Source organism: Erpetoichthys calabaricus, chromosome 14, assembly GCF_900747795.2.
Source record: "Erpetoichthys calabaricus chromosome 14, fErpCal1.3, whole genome shotgun sequence".
NCBI lineage: Eukaryota > Metazoa > Chordata > Cladistia > Polypteriformes > Polypteridae > Erpetoichthys > Erpetoichthys calabaricus.
This window is the reverse complement of record NC_041407.2, coordinates 110,300,704-110,327,619: the sequence shown is the minus strand read 5'-3', so window position 1 is coordinate 110,327,619 and position 26,916 is coordinate 110,300,704. Positions and strand designations below refer to the sequence as shown.

The 26,916-nt window shown below is 47.4% G+C and overlaps 1 protein-coding gene across 1 annotated transcript; it reads left to right on the top strand.

Moving 5' to 3' along the window:
* The first annotated feature begins 1,496 nt into the window (after positions 1–1,496).
* Positions 1,497–16,906, top strand: rundc1 (RUN domain containing 1). The gene is made up of 5 exons (XM_028819785.2): positions 1,497–2,049; positions 8,589–8,747; positions 8,895–9,093; positions 9,233–9,322; positions 15,250–16,906. Exons 1-5 carry the CDS (start codon positions 1,660–1,662, stop codon positions 16,116–16,118), a joined length of 1,707 nt encoding a protein of 568 aa, XP_028675618.2. The 5' UTR covers positions 1,497–1,659; the 3' UTR covers positions 16,119–16,906.
* The last annotated feature ends 10,010 nt before the right edge of the window (positions 16,907–26,916 follow it).

The following is a 26,916-nucleotide window of genomic DNA, read 5'->3' as shown; positions in this document are numbered from 1 at the left end:
AGGGGATTGTGGAGAGTGCTTTTGTTTGAATAAATCTTCTTTATTTGAGCTCAGAAATGCGCTGGCCTTCACTGTGTCTGTGGTTTGGGGTTCTCTGGCGCCCTCTACAGGTTGTAACATATATGGACAGACTTCTTTGCACTCGCTGTACTCTTCACCATTGACACATTAGGCAAAGAGCACTTTTTCGGAGACTGGTTACACTTTTCTGCTCGTGATGATGAGCAATTAACAGCCAACTGATAGTGGAGAGCCCCATGTGCAGTCAGGCTATTGTATCTTGCAGGGTTTGAGCATCTGAGACAGAAAAGCGGCCATTCAGCCCAACTTGCTGGCCCATGCTGTTCTCCTACGTTCACCGTGTTTTTTTATTACACGTGTCTCTGGTTCTTGGTGGTCCACTCCTACAAGAACATGGGGGTCCACATCAATGACTGGCTGGACTGGTCTTGAACCGCAAAAGAACTGCAGAAGACCGGACAGAGACGACATTCCTATGATGGCCTATGAGGTGTGCTGGGCTGGTGACGTCACTTCAAGAGAGGCCCACCGAATCAACAAGCTAATTAAAAGGGCAGGCTCAGTTATGGGATGCACTCTGGACCCCCAAGAAGTAGAAGAGGAGGTGAGAATGAAAACAGAACTGAGTGCCATTATGAACAATGCTGCACATCATCTCTCTGACACACCAACAATAAGGACTTTGAGTGAATGAATTATACAGATGGGTGTCAAGAAACACGACTGGGGGTCCTTTATACTATCGGCAATACACCTGTATAGTGCCTCAATCAGAAGTGCCCCTTTTAATCATTGAGGTGTGTATTTGGGGGGGGGGGGGGGGGGGGGTTGTTGTCTATCTCAAAACAATATTTGTCATTTACTGTAATTGAGTTTCTAAAACGAAAATCACCCTGAGAGCAAATAAAGTGCTGTCGATCTATTTATCATATAGTGAATAATAAAGCTGTGTCTGTCCATTCACTTACAGAAACCCCGTAATCCAATCTTGGGTCGTGGGCTTGTCACTGTGCCCTCGCACACACGTTCACTTGCGCTTTTTGCTTTCTCATTATTATCAAAGCAGAAATCTCAGTACCCTTCACGATGAATCCTTACTGGTGTTGATTTGAATTAATGTGAATTATCCATTATCTGTACCTGCAGGAGCTGCGCCTCGAACACCGAACTCACCAACTGTTTCAACGGCAGTGCAAATAAATGTCATCGCCTGTCTACCCCGCCCACCGCGGCATGTTGTCTTTTTTTTTTTTTTTTTTTTTTTTAAACGAGGGCTCCCATTGGTGTATCCGATTTATCAACGCTCACGTCACTTCAAGAGCTTCACCAATAGACGCACATAACTCGTCACTTAGCAACAACGACACCCGCACCTGCCAGGCCCACGCTCTGTCAATACCTTGACTGCGTTTCCAGGGTGACACGTAGCACCGCCCATCGAACCTATTACGACAAGGGGCAGGGCGGGACTGGGCCTAAGCGGTGACGTCATCCACAGCTGTCCGGTTTCCTTTAACATGGCGTAACACCTGCTCTTTCTCTCGCGGCAGGTCGAGCCTTTTCTCTTCTTTATTTTAGGCTTCGAGACTTTTCTTCCTTGTATTTACAGCAAAGTAATCACTGTGCGAAAACAGGACGATGTCAACTGAGGAACTGTCTACGTCTGACAGCGAGCCAGCGTTCGCAGGCGGCGAGAGATGGGCACCAGTGGGCGCGGTGGCCAACCCGGAGGATGAAGAGGACAGCGAAGGGAAAATCCGCACTACGGAGCCGCGGCGCCGGACCTCGACCCCAGGGGATATGGCGGACAAACTGCGCCGCCTGGAGGAAGAACAGGAGTTGCTGAACTCGTCGCTGCTCGCCCTCACATCGCACTTCGCGCAGGTGCAGTTCCGGCTCAAGCAGATCGTGCACGCGCACACCGAGGACAGGGAGCGGCTGCTGGTGGAGCTCGAGGACTTCGCGTTCCGAGGCTGCCCGCACGTGCTGGGGTGTCGCGCGCAGGACGCGCAGATGCTGGAGAACACGGTGAGCGGGGCGGAGTCACGATAGTGGAGTGGAGTAGGGTGGGTGCGGGCCGCCGTGGCGGGACAGGTGATCGAGTCAGGATCAACGCAATGGCCGGTGGGGGGCAAAAGTGTCACAGGGCAAGGAAAGAAGTCCCGACTGGCTGGAGTCGAGAATCAGATAACGAGATGGTGGTGGGCTCAGGCAACTAGTGAATGAGCAGAGAAGGGCAACAAATAAAGGCCACTGTGCGGTGGTTAAATCGTACAGGCGTGGCAGGATCTGACAGGGCAGGCTGTTGATTAAAGGAGGGATCAAAATAATCACAACCTATCGCCCTCATCTGTCTTTAACGTCCTACACAATACGAGGGGTCTTTCAGTGATTAGCTGAACTATGAACTCAGTCAAGCCCCCTTCCGTTCTTGTGGGTACATTGATATTCCTAGCATGTAACCTTGTTTAATTTATGCCGTCTCCTCACGGTTCTCTTCTTCTTCTTCTTCTTCATCATCTTTCCCCCCTTCTATGTGATCCTGCATCCCCTCCTCCCCAGTCAGACCCTTCTCAGGCAAATCTTTTACTTCATCCATCCAGCTCTGCTTTGTCCTCCCTCACTTTCTTTTCCCACAGACTGCCATTCCCATCACTCTCTTGCCCACATATTGTCTCTCCTCATCACATGTCCATGCCACTTCAGGCTCCTTTCCAGTATTTTCTTAGATGTTTTTCCCACTTTTGTTGTTCATGTAACTTTCTCATTTCTTATTCTGTCCTTGCTTGTAACTCCACTCCTCCATCTCCACATTCTCAATTCTGCCACATCCAACTGCTTCTCCTGCTGTGCTCCCTTTACTGCCCCATAGCTCATCTCCAGACATCATTGCTGGTCTCTCCGCTGTCTTAAAAACCTGACCTTTAACTTTCACCTTCGATAACAGGACACTCCTGATCCCTTCTTTCAGTTTTTCCATCCACATTGCACACTGTGGATTAGCTCTGCACCTTATTTTCCATCTCAGGCTTCAACTGATCCTCAACATTTCAACTTCTCCACTCTTTTCAGTTGTGCAGGCTTACTTCTGAATTCTGGTCATCATTAAATCTCTGCTCTTCTGTCATCTTCTTCTTCCTGTTTATCTGAAATCCCCCATCTTCCAAATCTCTTCTCTATTCTTTGAACTTCCTCTCCACTTCCTCTTTTCTGGTGCTACACAACACAATGTCAACAGCAAAAAACCTGAAATATGGGGACTGGTCTTTTATCCCACAAGTCAACACATCCATAAGTCGATCAAAGAGGTGAGGACTTCAAGAGATCCCTGGTGTAGACCTCCTCTAAGTGGGCTCTCGTCTGTTAGCCCATCTCTGTGTTGAGTCCTCGCTCCCTCAGGCATACCCTGGACAATCCCCACACACTTCTCTGCTCCTCCGTTCTTTTCAGTGCACATGTATGATTTTCAAATAGATTTTTTTATTCCCACTTTTTATTGTAATTCAGTTTAATTTCAGTGACTTGGGGTTAAATGTTTGATATTCATTTGTATTCAGTGTTACTAATTTGATCTTCTATCTTTGCTATTACTCCTTTTGTGCCATTTTGAATATTTGTGAAGTGCTTTGAGGATGGGAAAGGTGCTATATAAATAAAATACATTATTTTTTGTAATTACTAGCTGTGCCATCCATCTAAGACGGGTTGAAATGAAAATAATCAATGTAGACCTCACTGTTAACGTTTGCAATATACCATATAATGCATATGTCTTTGTTCTATGCCATTTGGTTTTGGATTCTTTAAAGTAGTGTTAATGTTTGTGATGCGTCATCTTCTGGAATGGCAAATAATAATAATAATAATAATAATAAATGCAATTCATTTTAGTACAAAACATGTTTGTGATACACCACCTGTTGGAATAGAAAATGCAATGCATATGTCTGTGTTGTATGCCATTTGGTATGGGATTCTTTGAGCGTCACAAATATTAACACTGCTTTAATCTGTTGGAATGGCAACTGCAGTACATTTTATTAGTAAAAATGTGATGAGCCACTGGTTGGAATGGCAAATGCAATGCATAGGTCCCTGTTATGTCATTTGGTATGGGATTCTTTAAAGCAGTGTTAATGTTTCTAATGTGCCATCTTTTTGGAATGACACCTGCAGTACATTTTATTACTAAAATGTGATGAGCCACCTTTTGGAATGGCAAATTCCATGCACGTGTCTTTGTTATATGTCATTTGGTATGGGATTTGTAAAAGCAGTACTAATGTTTGTAACGTACCATCTGTTGGAATGACACCTGCAGTACATTTTATTACTAAAAAATGTGATGAGCCACCTTTTGGAATGGCAAAGTCAATGCATGTGTCCCGGTTATATCTCATTTGGTATGGGATTTGTAAAAGATGTGTTAATGTTTGTGATGAGCCACTGGTTGGAATGGAAAATGCAATACATATGTCCCTGTTATATGCCATTCGGTATGGGATTTGTAAAAGCAGTGCTAATGTTTGTAACGTACCATCTGTTGGAATGACACCTGCAGTACATTTTATTACTAAAAATGTGATGAGCCACCTTTTGGAATGGCAAAGTCAATGCATGTGTCTCTGTTATATGTCATTTGGTATGGGATTTGTAAAAGCAGTGTTAATTTTTGTGACACGCCATCTGTTGGAATGGCAACTGTAGTACATTTTTTTTACTAAAAATGTGATGAGCCCCTGGTTGAGCTACATTGTTTGTATGAAAATGTGCTATATAAATAAATGTTGTTGGTTGGAATGGCAAGTGCAATGCATAGGGCCCTGTTATATGCCATTTGGTATGGGATTTGTAAAAGATGTGTTAATGTTTGTGATGAGCCACTGGTTGGAATGGCAAATGCAGTGCATATGTCTCTGTCATATGTCATTTGGTATGGGATTTGTAAAAGCAGTGTTAATATTTGTGATGCGCCATCTGTTGGAATAGCAACTGCAGAACATTTTTTTTACTAAAAATGTGATGAGCCACTGGTTGAGCTTCATTGTTTGTATGAAAATGTGCTATATAAATACATGTTGTTGTTGGTTGGAATGGCAAGTGCAATGCATAGGTCCCTGTTATATGCCATTTGGTATGGGATTGATAAAAACAGTGTTAATGTTTGTGATCCGCCATCTGTTGGAATGACAGAGATGTAGTAAATGGATGGACACACAGATAGACAAACACATATACACTTATTCTTTTATTAACAGTGGGGCCAGTAACCAGATTGGTGGAAAAAGACCAAACAGGGAAAAGCGTGTAGTTGAGGTCACTTTAGTGGCCAATATAAGGACATGTCAGTATGACTCTGCAGAGGGTGAAATAGAAGGTGCACAGTGTGGCCACTAGGATTTTACTGAGCCCCAAACTCCAGACAAGTGACTTAATTATAGTCACTGGTTCAAACAAAGTGATTTTTATTTTTTACTTTTCCACTTTCTTCTAGAGCCATTCCGCACAGCACAGGACAACAAAGTGAATTAAACCCTTCCTCTTTTGCCTCCTCCAGTCTACTCCTCTTTCTCCAAGCAAGTGTTGTCTTCTGCCTTCCTACTCTGCCCCCCCAAGGCGAGGCAGAGGGCTCCTTTTAAGTAAGACTGAGAAATACATTCAGTACCTGGACCTTGCCTGAGGTACCCCTTTCAGGTCAGCTGGAAGTCCAAAGTAGGGACGGACCAGCCCTGTATTGCCCCCTGGTGGCACTCATGCAACGTCTGCTTCATGAGTCCTCCCTGCATAGAGAGTGCTTTGAGTAGTGAGACAATTGCTATATAAATGTAAAGAATTATTATCATCATAACCCAGCAGGGCTGTCTCACAGAACTATAATTCCCAGCATGCCTTGTGGGAGGAGTGATATAGGAGTGCTGCCCTCTAATGTATTGGCGGAGTATGTGTTCCCTTATCTTAGCTCCCTTTCAGGTAAGGATCTTCTACCCGACCTTTCAGGATTGCCAGTCCTCTCATGCTGCCATGCTATACCAGCCTCCTGTTTAGGATGGTCAACTGGGTTCACCCCCATCAGAGCAGCAGCCCCTCAAAGTTACAGTCCATTAAAAGAGGTCCACATGTGCCTTTTGAAATGATGTCCAGTCAGTTCAGTGTGCCACAGTTCTAGAAACATCTCGGGGAGAATCAAAGCAGATAGGACGAGGCGCTGGAGAACAGTTTGGAGATCCACAGCAAAGGGTCCAAATGCTTCCAGCAAAGAGATTTTAGTTTTTGATTTTTAATAAATTTGCCTCACATTCTCCTTCTGGGTTACTGAGTGGAGACTGATGGGCAAAAATGGCAAACATATCCACACGGTAAAGTGTGCAGAAAGTGAGGGGGTCTGAATAATCCACTCAATTTGTAATCGTGCTCAGGAGACCCCCTATTCAGGGGCCCAGTAGCCCTTTGAGTTAAAGTGGCCTTGGGTGGAGGTGGGACCCCCCCCCTACTAATGGGGGAGAGGGGCATTTGCCAGTTTTATTTATTATCGTAACAGGTGCTTTTATCCAAAGTGACTTACAAAAGAATTCAACATAATTGAGCAAATGTCAGTCAGGGGGCTTTTTTGGGGGGGGGGGTGGGGGGGGGTCTGGGTTACTGTATTGAGCAACACAAGACTGACAGAGATGTGGCAAGGACATCACATAGCCTGTGCCAGTCTGGTCAGGCACTCAGCAGGGTTACTGTGTTTGCCAGAACACAGGGTGGGTCGGGGGGCACACAGAAGGCTCAGCGTTGGTTGCTGTGTGGGTCTGTGGTGGGATTTAGTGAAGCCAAACAAAGACAGGTAGGGCATCAGTGGAATAAAGGCCAACGGAGTGGAATTACTTGGTGCCAAGCAAATTGGTATGTGGGTGAGGCATTCACCATGGTGCCAATGTTTAAGAATATAAGGTGGGTGTGTGGATTTTATGAGGCCGTGCCAAGTGCATTCTTGTGAGGCACCCATCAGCAAGTCTGGTGGTCCTGGACTGCTTGTCACTGAACGTCCAGCCTCTGACCAGTCAAGAGAGAGAATCCGGTTCAGGCCAGTGCCAGTCAGTCCCAGTGCTCGTGGCTGAGGGTGTGTGGCCTGGTAGCTGTGCCTGTGTGTCACTTGTGTATGAGGTGGCGCGGCAGGGGGGGGTCGGCGTACAGGACCTGTCATTTTGTTTTTCTGTCAGATTTAACCCCGCTGTGTGTCTCTTCTTTCTGCTGCCATGCTGCTGTTCTTCTAGGAGGATCTGGTGAGTACGTCATCCTCTCTTCACCCGCACAGTCCTGGGGGGTCAATTCAAACAGCTGATGTGCCCCTTCTCATGTGAGGGTTTGATGCCATTGCTTTTTGATGGGGGGGCAGCAGGCATCCAGCGTCCACCTAAAAGGTTCTTCTGCCTTCCTAATGAAAAACAAGTTGATGTTTTTAGCTTATTTTGGCATTGAGCTGCCCTCTCTACATGCCAACCACAGGATGACATCCTGGTACTGCCACCACACTGTCACTGGCTGATGGGTGAACCCCCAAGGCTTATGAGACCCTCGCTTGCCCCAGAATCGTCAGAAACACTTTGAGTTGAATTTGATTGTAAGCTGCATGCCAAACGCCTGGAAGTCGGGCACTGTGGCCGCACCATGGTGAGGTTGGCAGTGGTTGTTGCTTCATGATGCTGGCACCCCCAAGTTTGACTTACACTCCCGGGTGTCCCCCATCCAGTGCAGTTTGTGTGTTCTTTATATATTTCTAGGGGGTTCCCCCCCCCAATCATCCCTGAAGATGTGTGATGTCATTCAATCTGCAGGGGGTGTCCCCTGGTAGAGGAGGAGGAGGAGGCGGCTGTGGCCCTCCTGCACGCTGTGACCCCCCCCTTTCAGATTTGTCTGTCATTTTTTTTTTGTTTTCCATTTTCTTTCATTAGTTTTTCTATAATTTGTAGCGTCTGTTTTCACTGGGATGCCTCCTCTGCTGCTCTGGTCATGCAGGCTACTGTGCCCATGTAGTTGATGTTTGAATTGCCATGGGCTCAGACCACCAAGGGTCTCGGTTTGAAGGTTTGCACTGTGGTGAGCGCTGATGGCCAGTCATGAACCCCCAGCATGTGGCTCAGACGTGAGCTAAATGGGGGGGCTCTTTGAGAAGGCCACACAGAGCCCACCTCTGAACGCTGCGAGTGGAGTGCCTCTTGGTGACTCCTCTATCTGTTGGGCACCACTTTTTCCACGCAGCGTCGCCACCATGCAAATCCCATCCTGGTCGCCAAGTGAATGGCCGTGGACTCTCATCATGTGAAGACCTGCACTGTGATGCTCTGCTGGCGGTCAGTCGTGATCCCACCACAGCTCCTTTAAAAGTGGTCTCATTGCAGCGTGAGCCAGCCGGAGGGCTGTGCTGAGGCCACTTCTGGACCCTCCGGGTGTCCACGGCAATTCACAGGTCCAGGAGAAAAAAAAAATGTGTGGAGTTTGTTCCAAAATGTCAAAGTGTGACTAAGAGGTAAAGAGCGCCATCCAGTGACTGACCCTGTTGTTGTTCCTCTCTGTTGTGGCAGAGTGAGCGAGAGAAGCGAGAGCGCATGGAGGCCCACAGGCAGAAGCAGCGGGAGCTCATCATCCAGCTGAAGACGCAACTCGACGACCTCGAGAGGTTTGCCTATCAGGAGGGAAACTACGACTCGGTGCCCCAGTCCATCGTCATGGAGCGGCAGCGGGTACGAGCGACACGCCCTGTCCGCCTGGTTGTTCTGCTCTCCGTTGGTGCCCAATCCCCACCCACTCCCCTCGCTTATTTCACCGTCTATGTGTTAACGTTGACCCCGGTGGTCTCCGTTTCTGATCTTCTCTTCCCGTTTGACCAGGTGATCATCGACGAGCTCATCAAGAAGCTGGATGTGAATCTGAACGAGGACATCGGCAGCCTTTCGCCCGAAGAACTGCGCCAGAGGGTCGACTCTGCCATCGCCCAGATAGTCAACCCGGCCCGAGTGAAGGAGCATCTGGTGGAGCAGCTAAAGACGCAGATTCGGGACTTGGAGATGTTCATCAGCTTCATTCAAGGTGCACCCCCCTCCCCAAACCACCATTGTCACTTCTCCACCCGCATTTGAGTCAAATTTGACCATAAACTGTGGAAAAAGCTGAGCTGCTCACACTTGGCATACGCTTACACGCTTTTGTCTTTCATTCTTAACAACAGATGAAGTCGGGAACCCACTGCTGACCAGTGCCGAAAACTCTGAACATGTGCCAACGGCGGGCAGTAGGGGACTGCCAGGGCAGCGTAAAGGTGAGCACTGGTGTGCCCTCTTTAAAGGGCTGGGGGGTCGCCTGGGTCACTGTGCACATTCCAGTTAGTCTGATTGAGCTGTCATCTCTTTTTATTGTGTACTCGAATATTCAGCACTGCTTGGAAGTATTTGGGCCTCCCAGGGTTGCTCATATTACGATAAACATATAAAATCTTTTATCTAAACCCCAATTCATAATATAGACATTACAGATCAAAGACATAATAATAGATTGACATTGGCTACTTAACACATGTTGCTAACTTCAAAAATACTCCAATGTCCTGTGTGCAAAAATATGTGCCCCCTTAAGTGAACAGCTGGTGGCACCTCCATGAGCGCAGGTCTCCTCTGGCCTCTGTGCCATCTCCGTCGTCGGTCTTGAGGGATTGCTGCCTGCTCCTGCTGGTGGCACTCTGCCCCTTTTGTTCTATTTCAGCCAGGCTGGGACTCCGATCCGTGCCTTGTGTCTGTTTTGTTCTTCGTTTATTTATGTTCATGTTACTTCTGTTAACTGTCTGCTGTATTTTCTTAGCTACTAGGGAGCTCTGCCCCCTTCTCGCTTTGCTTACCAACCCCTGGGTGGGGACAACATGCTAGCCACTTGGTGACTCTGCCGCTCACGGATGTACAATTTAATTTCATGGGAATTGTTACATATGCATAATAGATGTAACTATTTTAAATTACAGCGAGTGATTAACCACAGTGGGTGGCACGGTGGCACAGTGGCTCGCAGTAAGGAGACCAGGGTTCACTTCCCGGGTCCTCCCTGCGTGGAGTTTGCATGTTCTCCCCGTGTCTGCGTGGGTTTCCTCCCACAGTCTAAAGACATGCAGGTTAGGTTGATTGGCGATCCTAAATTGTGCTTGATGTGTGGGTGTGTGCCCTGCTGTGGGCTGGCAACTTCCCGTGGACTTGTTCCTGCCTTGCACCCTGTGCTGGCTGGGATTGGCTCCAGCAGACCCCTGCGACCCTGTGTTAGGGTTAGGTAATGGATGGAAGGATAATCAACCAAAGTACAAAATAGTAAAACATAATCATTTGAAAGTAAATGATGTTTCATGTTGCGTTCGAGGTGTTCGTTACGTTATACGTTTTCGTTCTGTTTGGCTTTGAAATGAACACGCAAATACTTTTTCAGTAGAAACAAACAATACAGTATAACCTTGGATTGCGAGGACCTTGGTCTGCGAGTGTTTTGCAAGACGAGCTAAAATTTGTAATAAATGTTAACCTGATAAATGAGCGAGGTGTTGCAGTTTGAGTAGTGCGTATACACTTTGTCTGCCAAGCGTCACGTGATCACAGCTGAGCCAATGGTAATTCTTTGCATTTATATAGCGCTTTTCTCACTACTCGAAGCGCTCAGCAATTGCAGGTTATGTTCCTTGCTCAAGGGCCCAACAGAGCAGAGTCCCTATTGGCATTTACGGGATTCGAACCGGCAACCTTCTGAATGCCAGTGGAGATCCCTAGCCACAGAGCCACTCTCTCTCTCTCTAGCTGCGGGATTCTGGGTAATCGTCTCCCATGCTCCGTCTCAGTTGGCGTGCCTCAGTCGTATAGTCAGCATCCGTAGGAGCGTATACTGTGTACTACAGCATGGTGACCATGTGTGTGTGTGACGTGTGAGTCTCCATCTTGTACCTCAAAACATGAAGCCAAGTCTCAGTACTTTAGCAACACCATCTTTATTCAGCGTGAAACAGGAACAGCGCGGTTATTTATCGTAGCGAGATCTGCCACTCGCGTACAGACACCGCAGTCAGGCAGGGTCATGGCCGGGTAATCCTGTGCCCTGCGCATTTCTAATGTTTCCTCGTATCACCCATCGATGGCAGGCGCTTATAGCGTGTCCGTGATCTTTTTGGATTCGCTTTTGCGGCGAACTGCTACAGCGCTGGGAACCCTGCGTTTGCTTTGGGACGCTCTTCCACGTGTCGTCACCGTTGGGTGGAATCCCACAAGAGTTTAGAAACCTTTCAGTGCGTAAAGCATTTGATTTTATTTTGTGTCCAAGTGTAGTGACTCCTCGGGCAAAAGCGACTGTCATTGGAGCGGCTCCTTGTCAAAGTCACCAAACAAGAAGAAGATTCCAGTGAGTCGACAGAGAGCAGGGATTCCGTTAGTGAAAGTCGTCCTGCGCAGTCACCCTCCTCTTCCTCTCTCTCGTCTCCCTCACACCAGCCACGATTCTTTTCAAAGATAAGGTGCAGGTTCATTTGTTTTACGTATTTTTTACTTTATATTTTGTATTAATCATTTTTATATGAATAGTTTTGGGTTGTGGAAACAAATCATCCGAGTTTCCATTATTTCTTACAAGTAAGCCCGCGATTCGCTAGCGAATCGGAAATCCAAGAATGGCAATCAGTTTCTGTTCTGTCCGATATCTGGATGGATGACATATCACGGAGGGTGGGTGCGTCTGGGGAAATGTCATTTAATTACATAAGCATATCTGTACTAAAGCGGTTTCGTTTTGTGGAGACGTGATTCCGTTGCCTCTGCTGACACCGACTGCTGGCAGAGTGGAGCACAGCAGGTGTAGTTTACAGGTTGTGGTGTTCGCATGCCAGCCGCTGGGTTAGAGTCTGTGACCATTATGTGATCTATATTACTGGCACAGTGGATTAGAGCAAGTGTAGTGTACAGGTTGTGTTGTTTGGGCGCCACCTACTGACTTTGGGAAGCCGCTGTGTTTGACTCTGGGGCGGGCGCCATGGCGCATTACGTTGTGTTATTGGATTAGAGCAAGTCTAGTTTACAGGTGGTGTTGTTTGGGCGCCACCTACTGACTCTGGGAAGCCGCCGCGTTTTGGAAAGCCGCTGCGTTTGACTCTGGCCTCTGAGGTGGGCGCCAAGGTCGCAGTGCGCATGCACCTCGGTGCGTCCGCCGTGCATATATTAACTGTAAGATAGATGGGGAAATTCGCTTTGATATACGAGGGGGACCCAAAAATAACCCGGAATTTTGTTGTTGTTAGGTTACTTAACCCGGAATTTTGTTGTTGTTAGGTTACTTATTTATTTATTTCCGGTTATTTTTGGGTCCCCCCTCGTACGAGTGCTTTGGATTGCAGGCACGTTTCCGGAACGAATTACGCTCGCAAACCGAGTCTCCACTGTATTTGGAATGAACTTTTTCGTCAATATCGCATTGAATTTTGATTCCATGGTTGGACTTTCATCGTGACAACACAACGTATAACTGTCCATGAGTGAATTTCGTTTCTTTCTCTCTTAAAAAATAAACCGACTTTTTCGAATGTTTGTCTCTGAGATTTGTTAATTGTCTTTGCCAAACGGGAAACTGTAAACGTTTAAATACGAATGGCGTATCAAGATCTCCTTTGGTGTCTCATGTCATTAATGAAGATGGATTACATTACCTTTCTTGTCGCCTGTTCATTTTTTCCATGTCAGAATTGTTCGACTAATTCTGAACACAGCTAATCTCGTCCCATTGCATAGCCCATCAGTCAGACATCAATTACGCAATTACATTACGATAGGTCCTTCTTTCTACAGTAATTCGGCCGGTGGAGGACCAGACAGTGTTAATGGTTGTCAATATTCTTCATGATATTGTAAGTTGATGTCTTCATCTTCCACACCATCACCACCAGCTGTCTCAGCAGAGTCTATTGATACGCATTTCGCCGATTTGCCGTGTAACCAATCGACAATTTTCACGTTAATTCGTTTGACTTCATCATTTCTCAGTGCTAGGATTGCCCGTGTACTCATTTCCTCTGTTGGTAACCCTTCAGGATGAAATTCTTCAATAATATTTGGACAGAATACGTCTTCTTTTATTGGGAACATAAAATGAGGAAAACGAAAAAATGTATAAGAGCGGAGAGCGCAGGAACCGTGACTGACAAAAACATTCACACCAATGAGAGGTGAGAGGACCGCAGGAGGGCGTGGGCTGTGAACCGTGTGTTGTGGGTGGCCCCTCCCCAAGAGGCGGGGCCACCATGACCTCACCAGTAGGACCCACCCCCATCCCCAGCCTGTAGATACAGGGTAGGAGTCCCGTGCAGTTTATCTGAATGGGCTTTGGTGGAGGAGACTTTTCTATTGCAAGTTCTGCCCTTATTTTGATTTTTCTTTGTTTGACAACAATGTGTTCCTGTCTTTGGATCTTGATGACTGGATTTTGTTTGGGGACTTGGTCAGGGTGGATTGTATTTTCTTTTTGCCTTGTTGTGGTTGTCATTTTTCCTTTTTGTAATTAATCCTTTTTGTTTTGTGGGTCTTTCTTTTTCAAGTCGGGGTTGATGGTAATCCTTTCCCTTGTGGGGCATTTTGAATATGTTCTGGAGGTCCTGCCCATTATTTTAGCACTTTGGAAGCCAAAGGCCTGCTGTAGGTTGAAGCCAGCCATCCGAGTAGGCAGTCAGGCTGCCAGACAGTGGACCTTACCTGGGCAGGCCCTACTTTTTTGGCAGTTTTCATGGCCTCCCATTTCTTGTCATTCTTTCGTGTGAATCTTAACATTTGGCTTATGGGAATTTTTGATGTTCTTGTGGTTTACCTCCCACATCCCAAAAATGTGCAGAACAGACTGAATGGGACATTAGCAAAGTGAGGGTGTGCCTGTGCCCAACATTAGCTTGGCATCTTGTCCAGAGTTTATTCCTGCCTTTTACCCAATGCTGAAGAGAGACATCCCAGACCCAGGTGAACAATTAACTAGCATGGAAGAATAAACGAGTGCCCTGCCATCGACACTGTGCTGCAACCCATTATGAAAATAAAAAGGTGGCAGAGTTGGAATGGATTCTAACAATGATGGATCTGTGTTTATGGTGGCACTGCCACCAGGAGACTCCAGAAGGGTTCAGGTCACCACTGTCTGCTAAGGATGTACCTAGAGAACCCACAGATATGGAGCAGCAGCTCAACCTCTGATAGAACTCAACCACATCGGGAAGACGACGATGCCAATGATACATTCTGGACTCTATGGGGTTCTGCAGGGTACGTCCGCTGTAAACTGTGAGGTGAAGTTCATCATTGGCATTGGGAACTCATTTCAACATCTCTCAGACCTACAAACTGAAGTAGGCTCCAGCGTCTGTGACCCCAATCCCAGTAGCAGTAGGCATTGCCAGGTCCACACCCACACCAGTTTAGAACTGCCATCTCCTCTCACCATCTGAATCCAGTTCTCCTGTTGAGGGGTGCAGCAGGACAGCCCAGACTTCTCCGTCTTCATTTACGGATTCCAGAACTTCCAGTTCTCCTAAAATGTACATCTCTGGGCATCTGGCAGAAATGCCATATGGGCAGAGCATGCAAACCCCACACAGGCGGTTGATGGGGTGCACAATTCAAGCCCAGTCCAATGGATGTGTGTGGAACAGCAGGCTTGAACACGATGGCACTGTGCCACCTCAGGGCAGTCAAAGCTGACTCCTGTGGTCATGTAAAGCGCTGGGGTACCGGGGGTGACCCCTTTTATGAGCCTCCAGAAGGCGAAGAGGATGGAAGAGCAGCAGCAGCGGCAGCCACTGATTGGACCTTCTGCTCTCTGCACTTCCTTCCTCTTATTGTGTTCTGATTGGCTTAAAGGGCACAGCTAGGGGGCGGAGTCAGGAGTCTTAAGGGTGAGCAGCTGGGCCAATGGCAGAATCTTCTCAGGTGTACCCCAAGAATCCTAACATCCCTACACATTTGATCCCCGGTGTGTCAAGGAGTTGGTGCAGAGGAGGTGCTGACGTGTCGGGTGGTCATTAAAGCGTATGGACGCTGGAATTAATGTTGACTTATTATGATGGGTATAATGCCGAAGGAATTGTGTGGTGCCTTATGGAAGCCTTTGTTCTTGCACTTTTGCAACTGAATTACTGTGAAAGGCGCTATATAAATTACAGGTTGACTGACCATTGTTTTGTATTTTGTTTTTGTTTAGTGGACGCAGAACAGGCGAGGAAGCTGCGGGCGACGGGACTGCAGATGATGAGACGGGCCCTGGCATTCCTGCAGATCTTTGCTGTCAGCCAGTTTGGATGTGGCGCCGCTCACCTCCCGCGGGGCCTGTGGCCTCAGGACGAGCCCGGCCAGGACTTCTCTCCTTTGCTTCTGAAGCTGGAGGCGTCGGTGGAGAAAGTGAGGAAGCAGGCCCTGAGACGACAGCCACACGACAACCACGTCATCAGCTACAGCAGCACCCGCGCCATCGCGGCGGGGGCAAAGGATGAGTTGACGAGCGCCGTGCGCAAGGACCTGGCTGTGGCCCTCCGGGACCTGATGGCCCACGGCCTTTACGCCCCCTCCCCGGGAATGAGCCTGGTCCTCGCCCCCATCGCCTGCCTGCTCCCGTCATACAGCGCCTCTCCGCAGACCCTCCACCCCTGGGAGCTTTTTGTGAAGTACTACGACTCTAAGAACGGCCAGGCCTTCATGGATTCTCCGGCCAGAAAACTCTCTCAGTCGTTCAGCCTGCCGGTCAGAGGAAGCGTGACGGTGACGCCCAAGCAGTCCCTGCTGTCTGCCATTCACTTTGTCCTCCAGGACCACGACCCATTCAAGCGTGGCGCGGACTCGGAACTGAAGGCGCTGGTGTGCATGGCGCTGAACGAGCAGCGTCTGGTTTCCTGGCTCAACCTGATCTGCAAGTCGGGAACGCTGATCCAGACCCATTACCAGCCCTGGAGCTGTATGGCCCAGACGGGCTTTGAAGGGGCGCTGCACATCCTCAGCCGGCTGAGCCACCTGCAGTTTAGCCTGCCAGTGGACCTGGCGGTGCGGCAGTTCAAAAACATCAAAGATGCCTTCTGAACCCTGGCAAGGAAACTCAAATGGCCACCTCCCTGGAAAGTATCCCACCGCTGCCACCATTTGATACAACCACTGCCTCTCCCAGCCTGCCCGGCGTTTGCACTTTGCTGGTGCCTATGGCGCCAAGATAAGCTTGGTACTAGGGATGACGGGTAAACTTTGCTTTGCATAACTGGTGTAACTGGCTTTCTCTTTCTCTGCCCATAAAGCCCCTGGCAGTGCCCTCGGAGTCCTGCGGCTGGCTACAAGGGCCGGTTAGGGACACTTCGTTTGGCACATCCTGGGATGGCTGAACGCGATTTCATATTCAAAGTCGGTGGAAGACAGGATTTCTCTAGCCTGCCATTACCTTGAAAGTGTTAAAGGGGGCAGCGTCCATGACGAAGCGGCCAGCTGAGTGCACATAAACACTCGGAGCATTCCCTTCAATGTCTGTTCAGATTGGAGTTTGGGAACGTTCATGTCGGTGTGTACTTCAAGACCGGAATTTGGGGGCCGCTGAACCAAAATAAAAGGAGACGCGAATCACCTGGAGACCCAGAGACTTCCTTTAAGGAGTCTATGAGGAGATGCCAGACGTTTAACACTCGGGCTGCACGGTGCCAATATTAGTGCTAAGGATGGGGGGGGCAACACCTCTGGAACACTTTGGTGCGATCAAAGCAAATGGCCGTGACCCCTATAAAAAAAAAAAAAAAAAAAAAAAAGAGCAACTCAGAGGAGCGGGCAAAGCGGAATGAGAGGCTGGCACCTTGCCCGCTGTCTTTAAGATGCCTACTGGGGGGGGGGGGGGGGTTCAGTGAACCGCCGAATGTAAAATAAACGACATTCTGATTGTAACGGGCATCTCGGGGTCCAACTTGAGCACGGCAGGATGACTCCAAGACCCACATTAAGTAAGCGTGTCATGTTAGTAATCATCAGTTGGGTGGACTCCATAAAATCGCCAGTTGCTAAGTGATCACTAGGGGTGTTTATATGGGACCACCACACGCTTGAAAGAATGGTGGACCCCCAAGCATTTGGCGTCTTCATGTAACCCTGGCGATTCTACTGTGTAGAATACTTGTAACGATTAGGTGCCTCATTGGCCTCGAATCGCCTGAATTGGAAGGGTGTGGTGCAGCCATTAAGACCCCCAGCACAGAGGTGACAGCCCACCCTTGTGTAGCAAACTCTAAAGTGAAGCATTCATTGGAACCATAGCGCCTCAGGGATGCGCAAACTCTGCTTTCTACTCGCACGTCAGGGCAGGGTTGGCGTCCTCCTCCCTCACGGCGGACACCTTGGACTTTTGGTGGGTGGTCTGATGTTGATGGACATTTCCATGGTAACCACCACACGTGTCATGGAAGTATGGGAACCCGTGTCCACGTGATTTCGTGTGGATTGCCGGACACCATAAATGGCTTTCTCTAGCAGCCCTCGCTGACAGTTCTGTCCAAATGGAGAGCGGCCTCAACAACTTGACAACATCTTACTGGCTGATGGAGTTTAAGGAGTTAAATACGTCTCGTATTCTCCATTTGCATTCTGCAGTTCCATAAAATTTAGAGTCTTTAGAAATTGGGCCGACGAGTAAAGTGATTTTATGCAGATTTGAACCAACTGGGGGGGTTAGGAAGCATTCTGGGCCTCTCCTCTTGTACGCCGATCGATAAGACCACCCTAAGGCCAGATGTCTCCTTGACCAAATTCTCGTTTCGGAAGTGGAGAATTTAATTTCTCTGTGTGTAGCACATCTCACTCGGGACGCCATCTTAGAGATGTAAGGCGCACGTGTGGCCGACGTTGGGGACGCCTGCAAAGTGCTAAACGACTGGACCACTGCACTCTTGAAGGAACGGTGGGCCCCGAGCACTTGGTGTCTTCGTGTCACCCTGGCGATTCCACTGTGGAGACTCATGGGAAGCGTTTTGGTGACCACATGGAGGACGTGCAGCCATTAAGACCCCACGCAGGGAGGTCCACACCACTCCAGGCCCCTCCAAAGATTATGAAAGACACAGAATCGATGAGTCGATTAACATTCTAGAATTTAGAATGAAAAATTAAATCTCCTCACGTGAGGAATTGATGAATGTGTCTGGCCGGGCAGCCATTTAGTATCCGTCATGGCTGGCGAGTGATGGCTCCTTATCGGACACTGGTGGCCATGATGCCCAACTTGCACGTGTCTTGGACTTGGATTTGTGCTTTTCACGATTTTTGTTTTTTTTCATTCCAAGTTGTCTACATGGTGGGCTGCAGGGTCCCGTTGAACGTGTCGAAGGGTGGAATGGCAATCCCCGATTTGATTTTAGTTGAGTAAGTGAATGACTGGTGGGCGCTCCAGGGACTCGGACCCGTGTCTGTGGGCCGGGCGTGGATGATGAACACAATGAGGGATTTGGGTTCTACTCGTACCGCCTGCCTGTGATCTGTTCTTGGTAACGTCGTGTCCTGCGAGGGGCTCATTCTCAGCTGTGCCCACTCGGTCGTCTGTCCGTTTTATTGATTTTGTGATTGTTACGGGGGCTCCTGGGGGTCTCGTGATTGGTCTTCTTCCTGTGACTTTTTGTTTGACTTCTCTTCTGTCTGTAATGACCAGGACCCTTGTCATATTGGTGCACTAAACACTTTATGTATATAAGTGGAGGCAAACATGAAAATGAGCTCTATTTTGTTTATATGTATTGGAAAATTAAAAAACAAAATGTTTGAAAACGACAAGAGTCGCGAGTGCTTTTTGTTTCGGAAGTTCTGCTTAAACGCAGCGTTGATGTCTAAGGTTCAGAAAACCCGGAGCAGCGAATCTGAAAATGAATCTCCATCCGCTCAGCGGCCCGGGTGGCGGCTCGTTAACGCAAATCTCTAATCAGCCAATCAGACGGTGGCCACTCGGAGCCTTTCGGCCTGTAGACCTTCTCAAGACCACCCCATCAGAATGGGGAAGAGGAAGAAGAAGAAGAAAAGGGGCTTGAAATGACTTTGAATGTGGCATGGCTGTTAGTACCAGACGGGCTGATCTACTGGGATTTCCACACACGACCATCTCAAGGGTTTACAGAGGGTGGTCCGAAAAAGGGACAAATATCCAGTGAGCGGCAGTTCTGTGAAGGGTGAAGATGCCATGTTGATGCCAGAGGAGATACGGCAGACTGGTGAGGTGTGCAGAAGCGCATCTGTGAGCGCACAGCAGGTGGGGGGGCTATAGCAACAGCAGGAGACCACCATCCCTGGTGCCACTCCTCTCGGCTAAGAACAGGCAACTAAAGGCTCACCAAAACTGGGCAATAGAAGACTGGAAAAATGGTCTTGATTTCTGCTGCGCCATCCGGATGGATTGGCTCAATAACATCAAAGCGGGGATCCATCCTGCCTTGTATTAAAGGTGCTGTAAGGTTGTGGGGGTATTTTCTTGGCACACTTTGGGCCCCTGCGTGCCAACTGAGCATCGTTTAAATGCCACAGCCTCCCTGAGTGTTGTTATTGACCATGTCCATCCCGATGTGACCGCCATCTTCTGATGGCTCCTTCCAGCAGGGTAACGTGCCATGTCACCAAGCTCACGTCGCCTCCAACTGGTTTCTTGAACAGGACGATGGGCTCACTGGACTCAAATGGCCTCCGCAGTCAGCAAATCTCAATCCAGTAGAGCACCTTTGGAACGAGGCGGAACAGGAGACTCGCATCACGGATGTGCAGCTGACAAATCGGCGGCAACTGCCTGATGTTATCATGTCAATATGGAGCAAAATTACGTTTCCAGCACCTTGTTGAAGAAAAGGGGGTCCGACCCAGTATGAGCAAAGCATACCTAATAAAGTGGCCGCTGAGTGTAAATGTTACTATATAGCTCTTTCTACAGCGAGTCTCGCCAAGCAATAGTGCAATATAAAGACACACACAGTCCATTTTATATAGCGCCTTTCACAGCACCTGGCATTGCATGAAACATTTCATAGAAAATAAAGAGACGGCACGATGTGAGGAACGCAACTGAGGGTAATGGGGTACCTGAGCCCGTTGGTGTGCCACTGTCATTGTCTACCCTGTTACAAATTCATACTGCCAATTCTGTTGGCCCCTTTAGCATTCCAACATGTTGGCGCTGGTTGCTCTAGTAGGCTTTAGCCCCCTGGTATCGTCTGCCATTTTTAATTTTTCTTTCATGGTCTACTATTTCTGGTAGACTCAGCAGGAAGTCAGGCTTACACTGACCCTACGTCACAACTTAATGGAACTGCTCAAGGTTCACCAGCCAGACCCCATAGCCTCACTACCCCCACCAGGCCCATGCGGACCATCATGTACGTCAATAATAAGTGAGGTGTGGCACTCAAGTACAAATGCGTCATAGCGGGTCAACTTGACCTTCGTTTGTACTCAGTGCAGGATGTCATAAGAATGGACAGGAGACCTCAAAAGGTTTGGGGCAGTCACCTGTATGTTATGGCCTGGCTGCAAAATGGCTTTGCTTAGCTGAGTAGTGTCGAGGTTCAAGTGCAAAACAGAACTGCTTTAGGTGTGTGAAGATGGCGGCTATAAAGGCCGAGACCAGAAGTGACGTCATTGTGGGTGCCAGAACCAGAAGTGATGTCTTTATGTGCACTGGGACCGGAAGTGACATCTTCATGGGTGTTGGAACCAGAAGTGATGTCACCTGGACTGGAGAAGTGACGTCATCATAAGCACCAGAACCAGAAGTGACATCTTTATGTGCACTGGGACTGGAAGTGACATCTTCATCGGTGCCGGAACCAGAAGTGACGTCATTGTGGGCACCAGAACCAGAAGGGTCGTCTTTATGTGTGCTGGGACCGGAAAAGTGAAATCATCGGGACTGGAGAAGTGACGTCATCGTGGGTGCCAGAATCAGAAGTGATGTCTTTATGTGCACTGGGACCAGAAGTGACATCTTCATGGGTGCGGGAACCAGAAGTGATGTCACCTGGACTGGAGAAGTGACGTCATCATAAGCGCCAGAACCAGAAGTGACATCTTTATGTGCACTGGGACTGGAAGTGACATCTTCATTGGTGCCGGAACCAGAAGTGACATCTTTATGTGCACTGGGACCGGAAGGGAAATCTGTTATGTGTGCTGGGACCAGAAAAGTGATGTCATCATGGGCACCAGAACCAGCGTCTTTATGTGAGCTGGGACCGGAAGTGACATCTTCATGGGTGCCAGAACCAGAAGTGATGTCATCTGGACTGGAGAAGTGACATCATCGTTGGTGCCAGAACCGGAAGTGATATCTTTATGGGCACCAGAACCAGACGGGACATCTTTTATGTGTGCTGGGACCGGAAGTGACATCTTCATGGGCGCCAGAAAGAGTAGTGACGTCAATGTGGGCGCCGGAAGCCGAGTGGGATTTCCAGTGGTGGGTCTGCAGAGGATCAAGAGAGAAAAAGTCGATGCACCTCACCACCCCCTGGTCTGGTATGGAACTACCATTCTCCAGGCCCTTTAGCTGCCTCCCAATCACGCGTGTGTGACCAGGGTTAGCAGCAGAACAAATTTAGCGGGGGGTGACCCACTGGATTTTCACGGGGGGCCAATGCGTGATTACGGTACAGATAACAGCCACAGTATTTTCGATGCACGGCATACAAACCATGAAAGTGCAACAGTGACAACGAGTGCACGGAACTGAGAGACACACACAGAAACCCACCCACTCATTTATTTGGAGTTAAAAACATCGATTCATCCAAAGGGTGAGACCCTACAATGACCTGAATCAGAAGGTGGCACGGCACCACCTAACTTTCCGTTTTATTACTGGGCGGCAAACATACAAGCAATAAAAAGCCGGACATTGACACAAATCGATGAACACACAGACGCAGGTTTGGTCCGCAGTAGAAATGAAATCCTGCAGCCCTTCTTTAGGGTCCTGCTTTGTGCCCAGTAAACACGAGTTCTCATCAATATGCTAACAACCCCATTGTGCTTCGTTCACTCAGCAGGTGGGACCAATGGAGGAAGCCCTTCAAGACAGGGACGCTTTTACCTGCGGCTCCTCGTTTTTTTTCATCATTCAAACGGATGCAGTTTGGAAAATGTATGGAATAAAGTCACTTAGACGTCTGTACATTGTGGACGCTAGGGGTCGCTGTTGCCCCGTGAAACCCACCAGATGGACGTCCACGACTCACTTGTAAAAAGCACCGAGAAGAATTTTAATATTTTTCTTCAAATACAGTGCACAAAGCACCACACTCGCCACAATTCTCCAATAATCATACAATAATCAATAATCACAATAATCCTCCACTCCTCCCAGCAGCTCCGATACTCTACCACCCAACTATTGGTCTCTCCTTGCTGGATCTTCAGCAGTCCTTTAAATAGTCCATGACCTGGAAGTGTTCCTCCCGGGTCAAACGCCACATCATCCGTCCTCAAGTAGCCCAGAAGTACTGCGGGCTTCCGTCCTCGTGACTCCGAAGTTTTTCCAGGTTGTAGTAACAGTAGGAGTCCCCAGGTTCGTTGTGAGCTCCCCCTGGTGGCACCCATGGCACCCAACAGGGCTGAGGAAACGAACTCCATGTCCCAGGATGCCCTGAGGGAATCTGGGGAACTGTTGCCGTCCAGGGGAGCTGCCACCTAGCGTCCCAGGGGAGGCAGTGTCCCGAAAAGGCTGCCTTCTTCCATTCTTTTCTTTCAGGGACGTCCCGGCCGGACTGGACCACCGGCCGTCTATCACAACGGCTTCACAGTCTATGAACAATTACACTCCAGATTTAACTTCCCATGACTTCTCATTAGATCCTGCCAGGATTTAATAAATGACATTTTAGAATAAGCTTTTATATTGGGGGGGAAAGGATCCCCTTCCCTGTTTTCTACTATTAAAGTTTTACTCAGGCTGCTGGCCTTCCCCCTTTTTTCCACCATCTGCCCGATTTCCCTCACGTCCCACCTGTTTCTATTCCAGGAGAGACACTGATCAGTCTTGGGGACTCAGACAGCATCTCTATAATATATAAACACATATTAAAGTCCCTTCCTTTTAAAGATCCCAGAGTGCAGTGGGAAAAGGATCAGCATTTCAGAAAAGGAGTGGAAGGCAGCCGCACACAGAATTCACGTGAGCTCCGTATCCACAAAACATTCAATTATTATTAACTTAAAATCTTTTATTTGTGGATATCTCTCTCATTTAAAACTGTCCAAGATGTTTCCAGGCCAAGAATCCAACCTGCCAATTGTTGCATTTGAGCTCCAGCCTCACTGGGCGACATGCTCTGAGCGTGCAGCAGATTAACATCATTCTGCACCAAAATCTTTCAATGCCTATCCTTGGTGTCACAATCCCTCCTCATCGACTAACAGCTGTGTGTGGTGGCCTTCAAGTGGAGACGGACAAACAAACTAATGGCCTTTACGTCACTATTGGCACGTAGACTTGTTGCGTTCAACTGGAAGAATCCCAGCCCACCTCAGTTAAATCACTGGTGTTATATACAATTTGAAATTCTCACTTAGAGGGTCTGTGCAACACTTTTGTAAAACCTGGCAGGACCAAATCGATAACAGTTTAGAATAAGCCTTTAAATTGGGGAGAAGGATTCTCGTCCCTCTTTTCTACTCTTAAAATTTTACTCGGGCTGTTGGCCTTCGTCTCTTTGGCTTGGGCGGGGGTTCAAATGAATTTAGTTTTGTTAAGTTTGATTTGTTTGTATGGAATGTTATTTGCTTTTAAAAAATCCATCCATCCATTTTCCAACCTGCTGAATCTGAACACAGGGGTCTGCCGGAGCCAATCCCAGCCAACACAGGGCACAAGGCAGGAACCAATCCTGGGCAGGGTGCCAACCCACCGCAGGACACACACAAACACACAATTTAGGATCGCCAATGCACCTAACCTGCATGTCTTTGGACTGTGGGAGGAAACCCACGCAGACATGGGGAGAACATGCAAACTCCACACAGGGAGGACCCAGGAAGCAAACCCAGGTCTCCTTACTGCGAGGCAGCAGCGCTACCCACTGCGCCACTGTGCCGCCCTTTTAAAAAATTCAATAAAAAAATGTTAAAAAAATCAGGAGTGCTCTCCCCTCAACTTTCTCATCTACTCAGATATGGGGATGGACATCTGAGGAGAAAACCGCAAAACAAGGATTATAATTTTATATTATGGACATTAAAGAACCATCAACAACAAATCAAATTAATAATATACTGAACAATTATTATCAAAGTTAAAGTTGAAGAGGTTATCTTTAAAAGTGTGGCTCAAGATGAAGGCGCTCTATAAGGTTGAAACTTTCATGGTAGTTCTGTGGTTCTCAATCTGTGGGGCGGGCCCCCCTAGGGGGGCATGAAGTAACAAAAAGGGGGGCGCGAAGATGTGAAAAAAAGAAAAGAATCAAAAAATATGAAATATCCATCTATTGAAACCAAAACAAATTAAACTAAATTACATTCTGAAACTAGAAAAATAAATGTAGAGTTAGATAAATGTCGATAAAAGTTAAGTAGGTATAATAAAATATGCATCTGTGATATATCATTAATTAAAAAAAGAACAAATTGGTATTAGTGGGCTCCTTTCAAAAAAACATTAGGGGGGGGGGGCGCAATTAAAACTGTTATGAAAACTCGGGCCGCAAATACTGAAAGGTTGAGAAACGCTGTGGTAGGACACACTTCTATAATAATTTTTTTATTTTACATACAGTACGGATATAATACTGTACTGTATAACTTCAGCTATGATCTATACACCTGTTGTGGATATTTATTTTTTTAACCACTCAATCATGTTCTAGAAGGATACTTTAAAACATAAAATAAAAACTGACCTCCAAATGTCACACGAAAAGATTAATAAAGTACAGTATCTCAAATCAAATCGAGAAAATGAAACAGCGCTGCGCAAAACACAAACCTGAGTTCGCGGAGTGTGCGATGTATAGCGCCACCTTCTGGTCAGAACTTAAAGTCTCATCGATCGGTGATTGAACTTGAAACAACACACAGCACAGGCATTAGAACATTAGAACATTACAACAACAGCAACATTTATTTCTATTTCTTCACATTTTCATACAAAAAGTAGCTCAAAGTGCTTTACATAATAAAGAAAAGAAAAATAAAAGACAAAATAAGAAATTAAAATAAGACAACATTATTTAACATAGAAAAAGAGCAAGGTCCGATGGCCAGGGGGGACAGAAAAAACAAACAAAAAAAAAACTCCAGAAGGCTGGAGAAAAAAATAAAATCTGCAGGGGTTCAAAGGCCACAAGACCGCTCAGTCCCCTCTGGGCATTCTACCTAACATAAATGAAATAGTCCTCTTTGTAAATAGGGTTCTCATGGAGGGACCTGATGATGATGGTCATGCAGACTTCTGGCTTTTAATTAGAACATTCTAGACGAGAACAGGCCATTCAGCCCAACAAAGCTCGCCAGTCCTGTCCACTTATTTCTTCCAAATAAACATCAAGTTGAGTTTTGAAAGTCCCCAACGTCTTACTGTCCACCACACGACTTGGTCGCTTATTCCAAGTGTCTATCGTTCTTTGTGTAAAGAAAAACTTCCTAATGTTTGTGCAAAATTTACCCTTCACAAGTTTCCAACTGTGTCCCCGTGTTCTTGATGAACTCATTTTAAAGTCACCGTCTCGATCCACTGCACTAATTCCCTTCATCATTTTAAACACTTCAGTCAGGCCTCCTCTTCATCTCCTGTAAAGGCTCAGCTCTTTTAATCTTTCCTCATAACTCATCCCCTGTAGCCCTGAATCAGCCTAGTTGCTCTTCTCTGGACCTTCTCTAGTGCTGCGATGTCCTTTTTGGAGACCCAAACTGCACCCAGGACTCCAGATGAGGCCTCACCAGTGTGTTATAAAGCTGAGCAGAACCTCCTGTGACTTGTACTCCACACATCAAGGCGCTATATAACCTGACAGTCTGTTAACCTTCTTAATGGCTTCTCAACACTGTCTGACAGTCGATAGTTTAGAGTCCACTGTGACTCCTAAGTTCTTCTCATAAGGTGGACTCTCGATTTTCCGACCGTCCATTGTGTATTCAAACCTCACATTTTTACTGTGTAATTCTTTACATTATTGACATTAAATTTCATCTGTCACAAATCTGCCCAAGCCTGCTATCCAAGTCCTTCTGTGATGATATAACGGATTCCAAATTATCTGCTAATCCACCTATCTTGATATCATCTGCAAACTTCTCCAGCTTGTTGGGTATCCGCTAAATGAAATCCCGGAACTTTTTTCCCCACAGCGACTTTTGCTCCTTTCGCTTTAATTTGTCCCCCTTTGCTTTGAGTGACCATCCCTTTTCTCATATGCGACACATCAAATATCCACCCCCATAAAAGCGACCCCTGATCGTGGGCTATTCTGTCGTGTTTTTTATTTTTAATTTTATTATTATTATTATTATTTTTAAATTATTATTATAATTCTTATTATTTAGGTTTGACTGGACAGGCTTATATGTAGCTGGGCAGCGCGTGGCCGTGCGCGTCTTTCGGTGAAAACGCGGACTTTCCTTTTCTTAGACATTTTTTTTATTTCTCGCTGCATTCAAAGGCCGCTTTACGCACGAAAGCCCCCCCGCCCTCCCCCCGATTTTAGATCGGGCCATGGGCACGAGTGCCTGGTGTCAGGTCCACTTGATGAGAAGCAGCACCAGCATCTTCCTCGTCTCCGCCACTCTCGAATGATAACATGAAGGGGCTGGCCGTCCCCCTCTTCACGGCGTGCTTTTAAATAGAAGGCGCTGGCGGGAGTCGCAGTTCACGACAAGAAGCATCTGGAAAATGCCC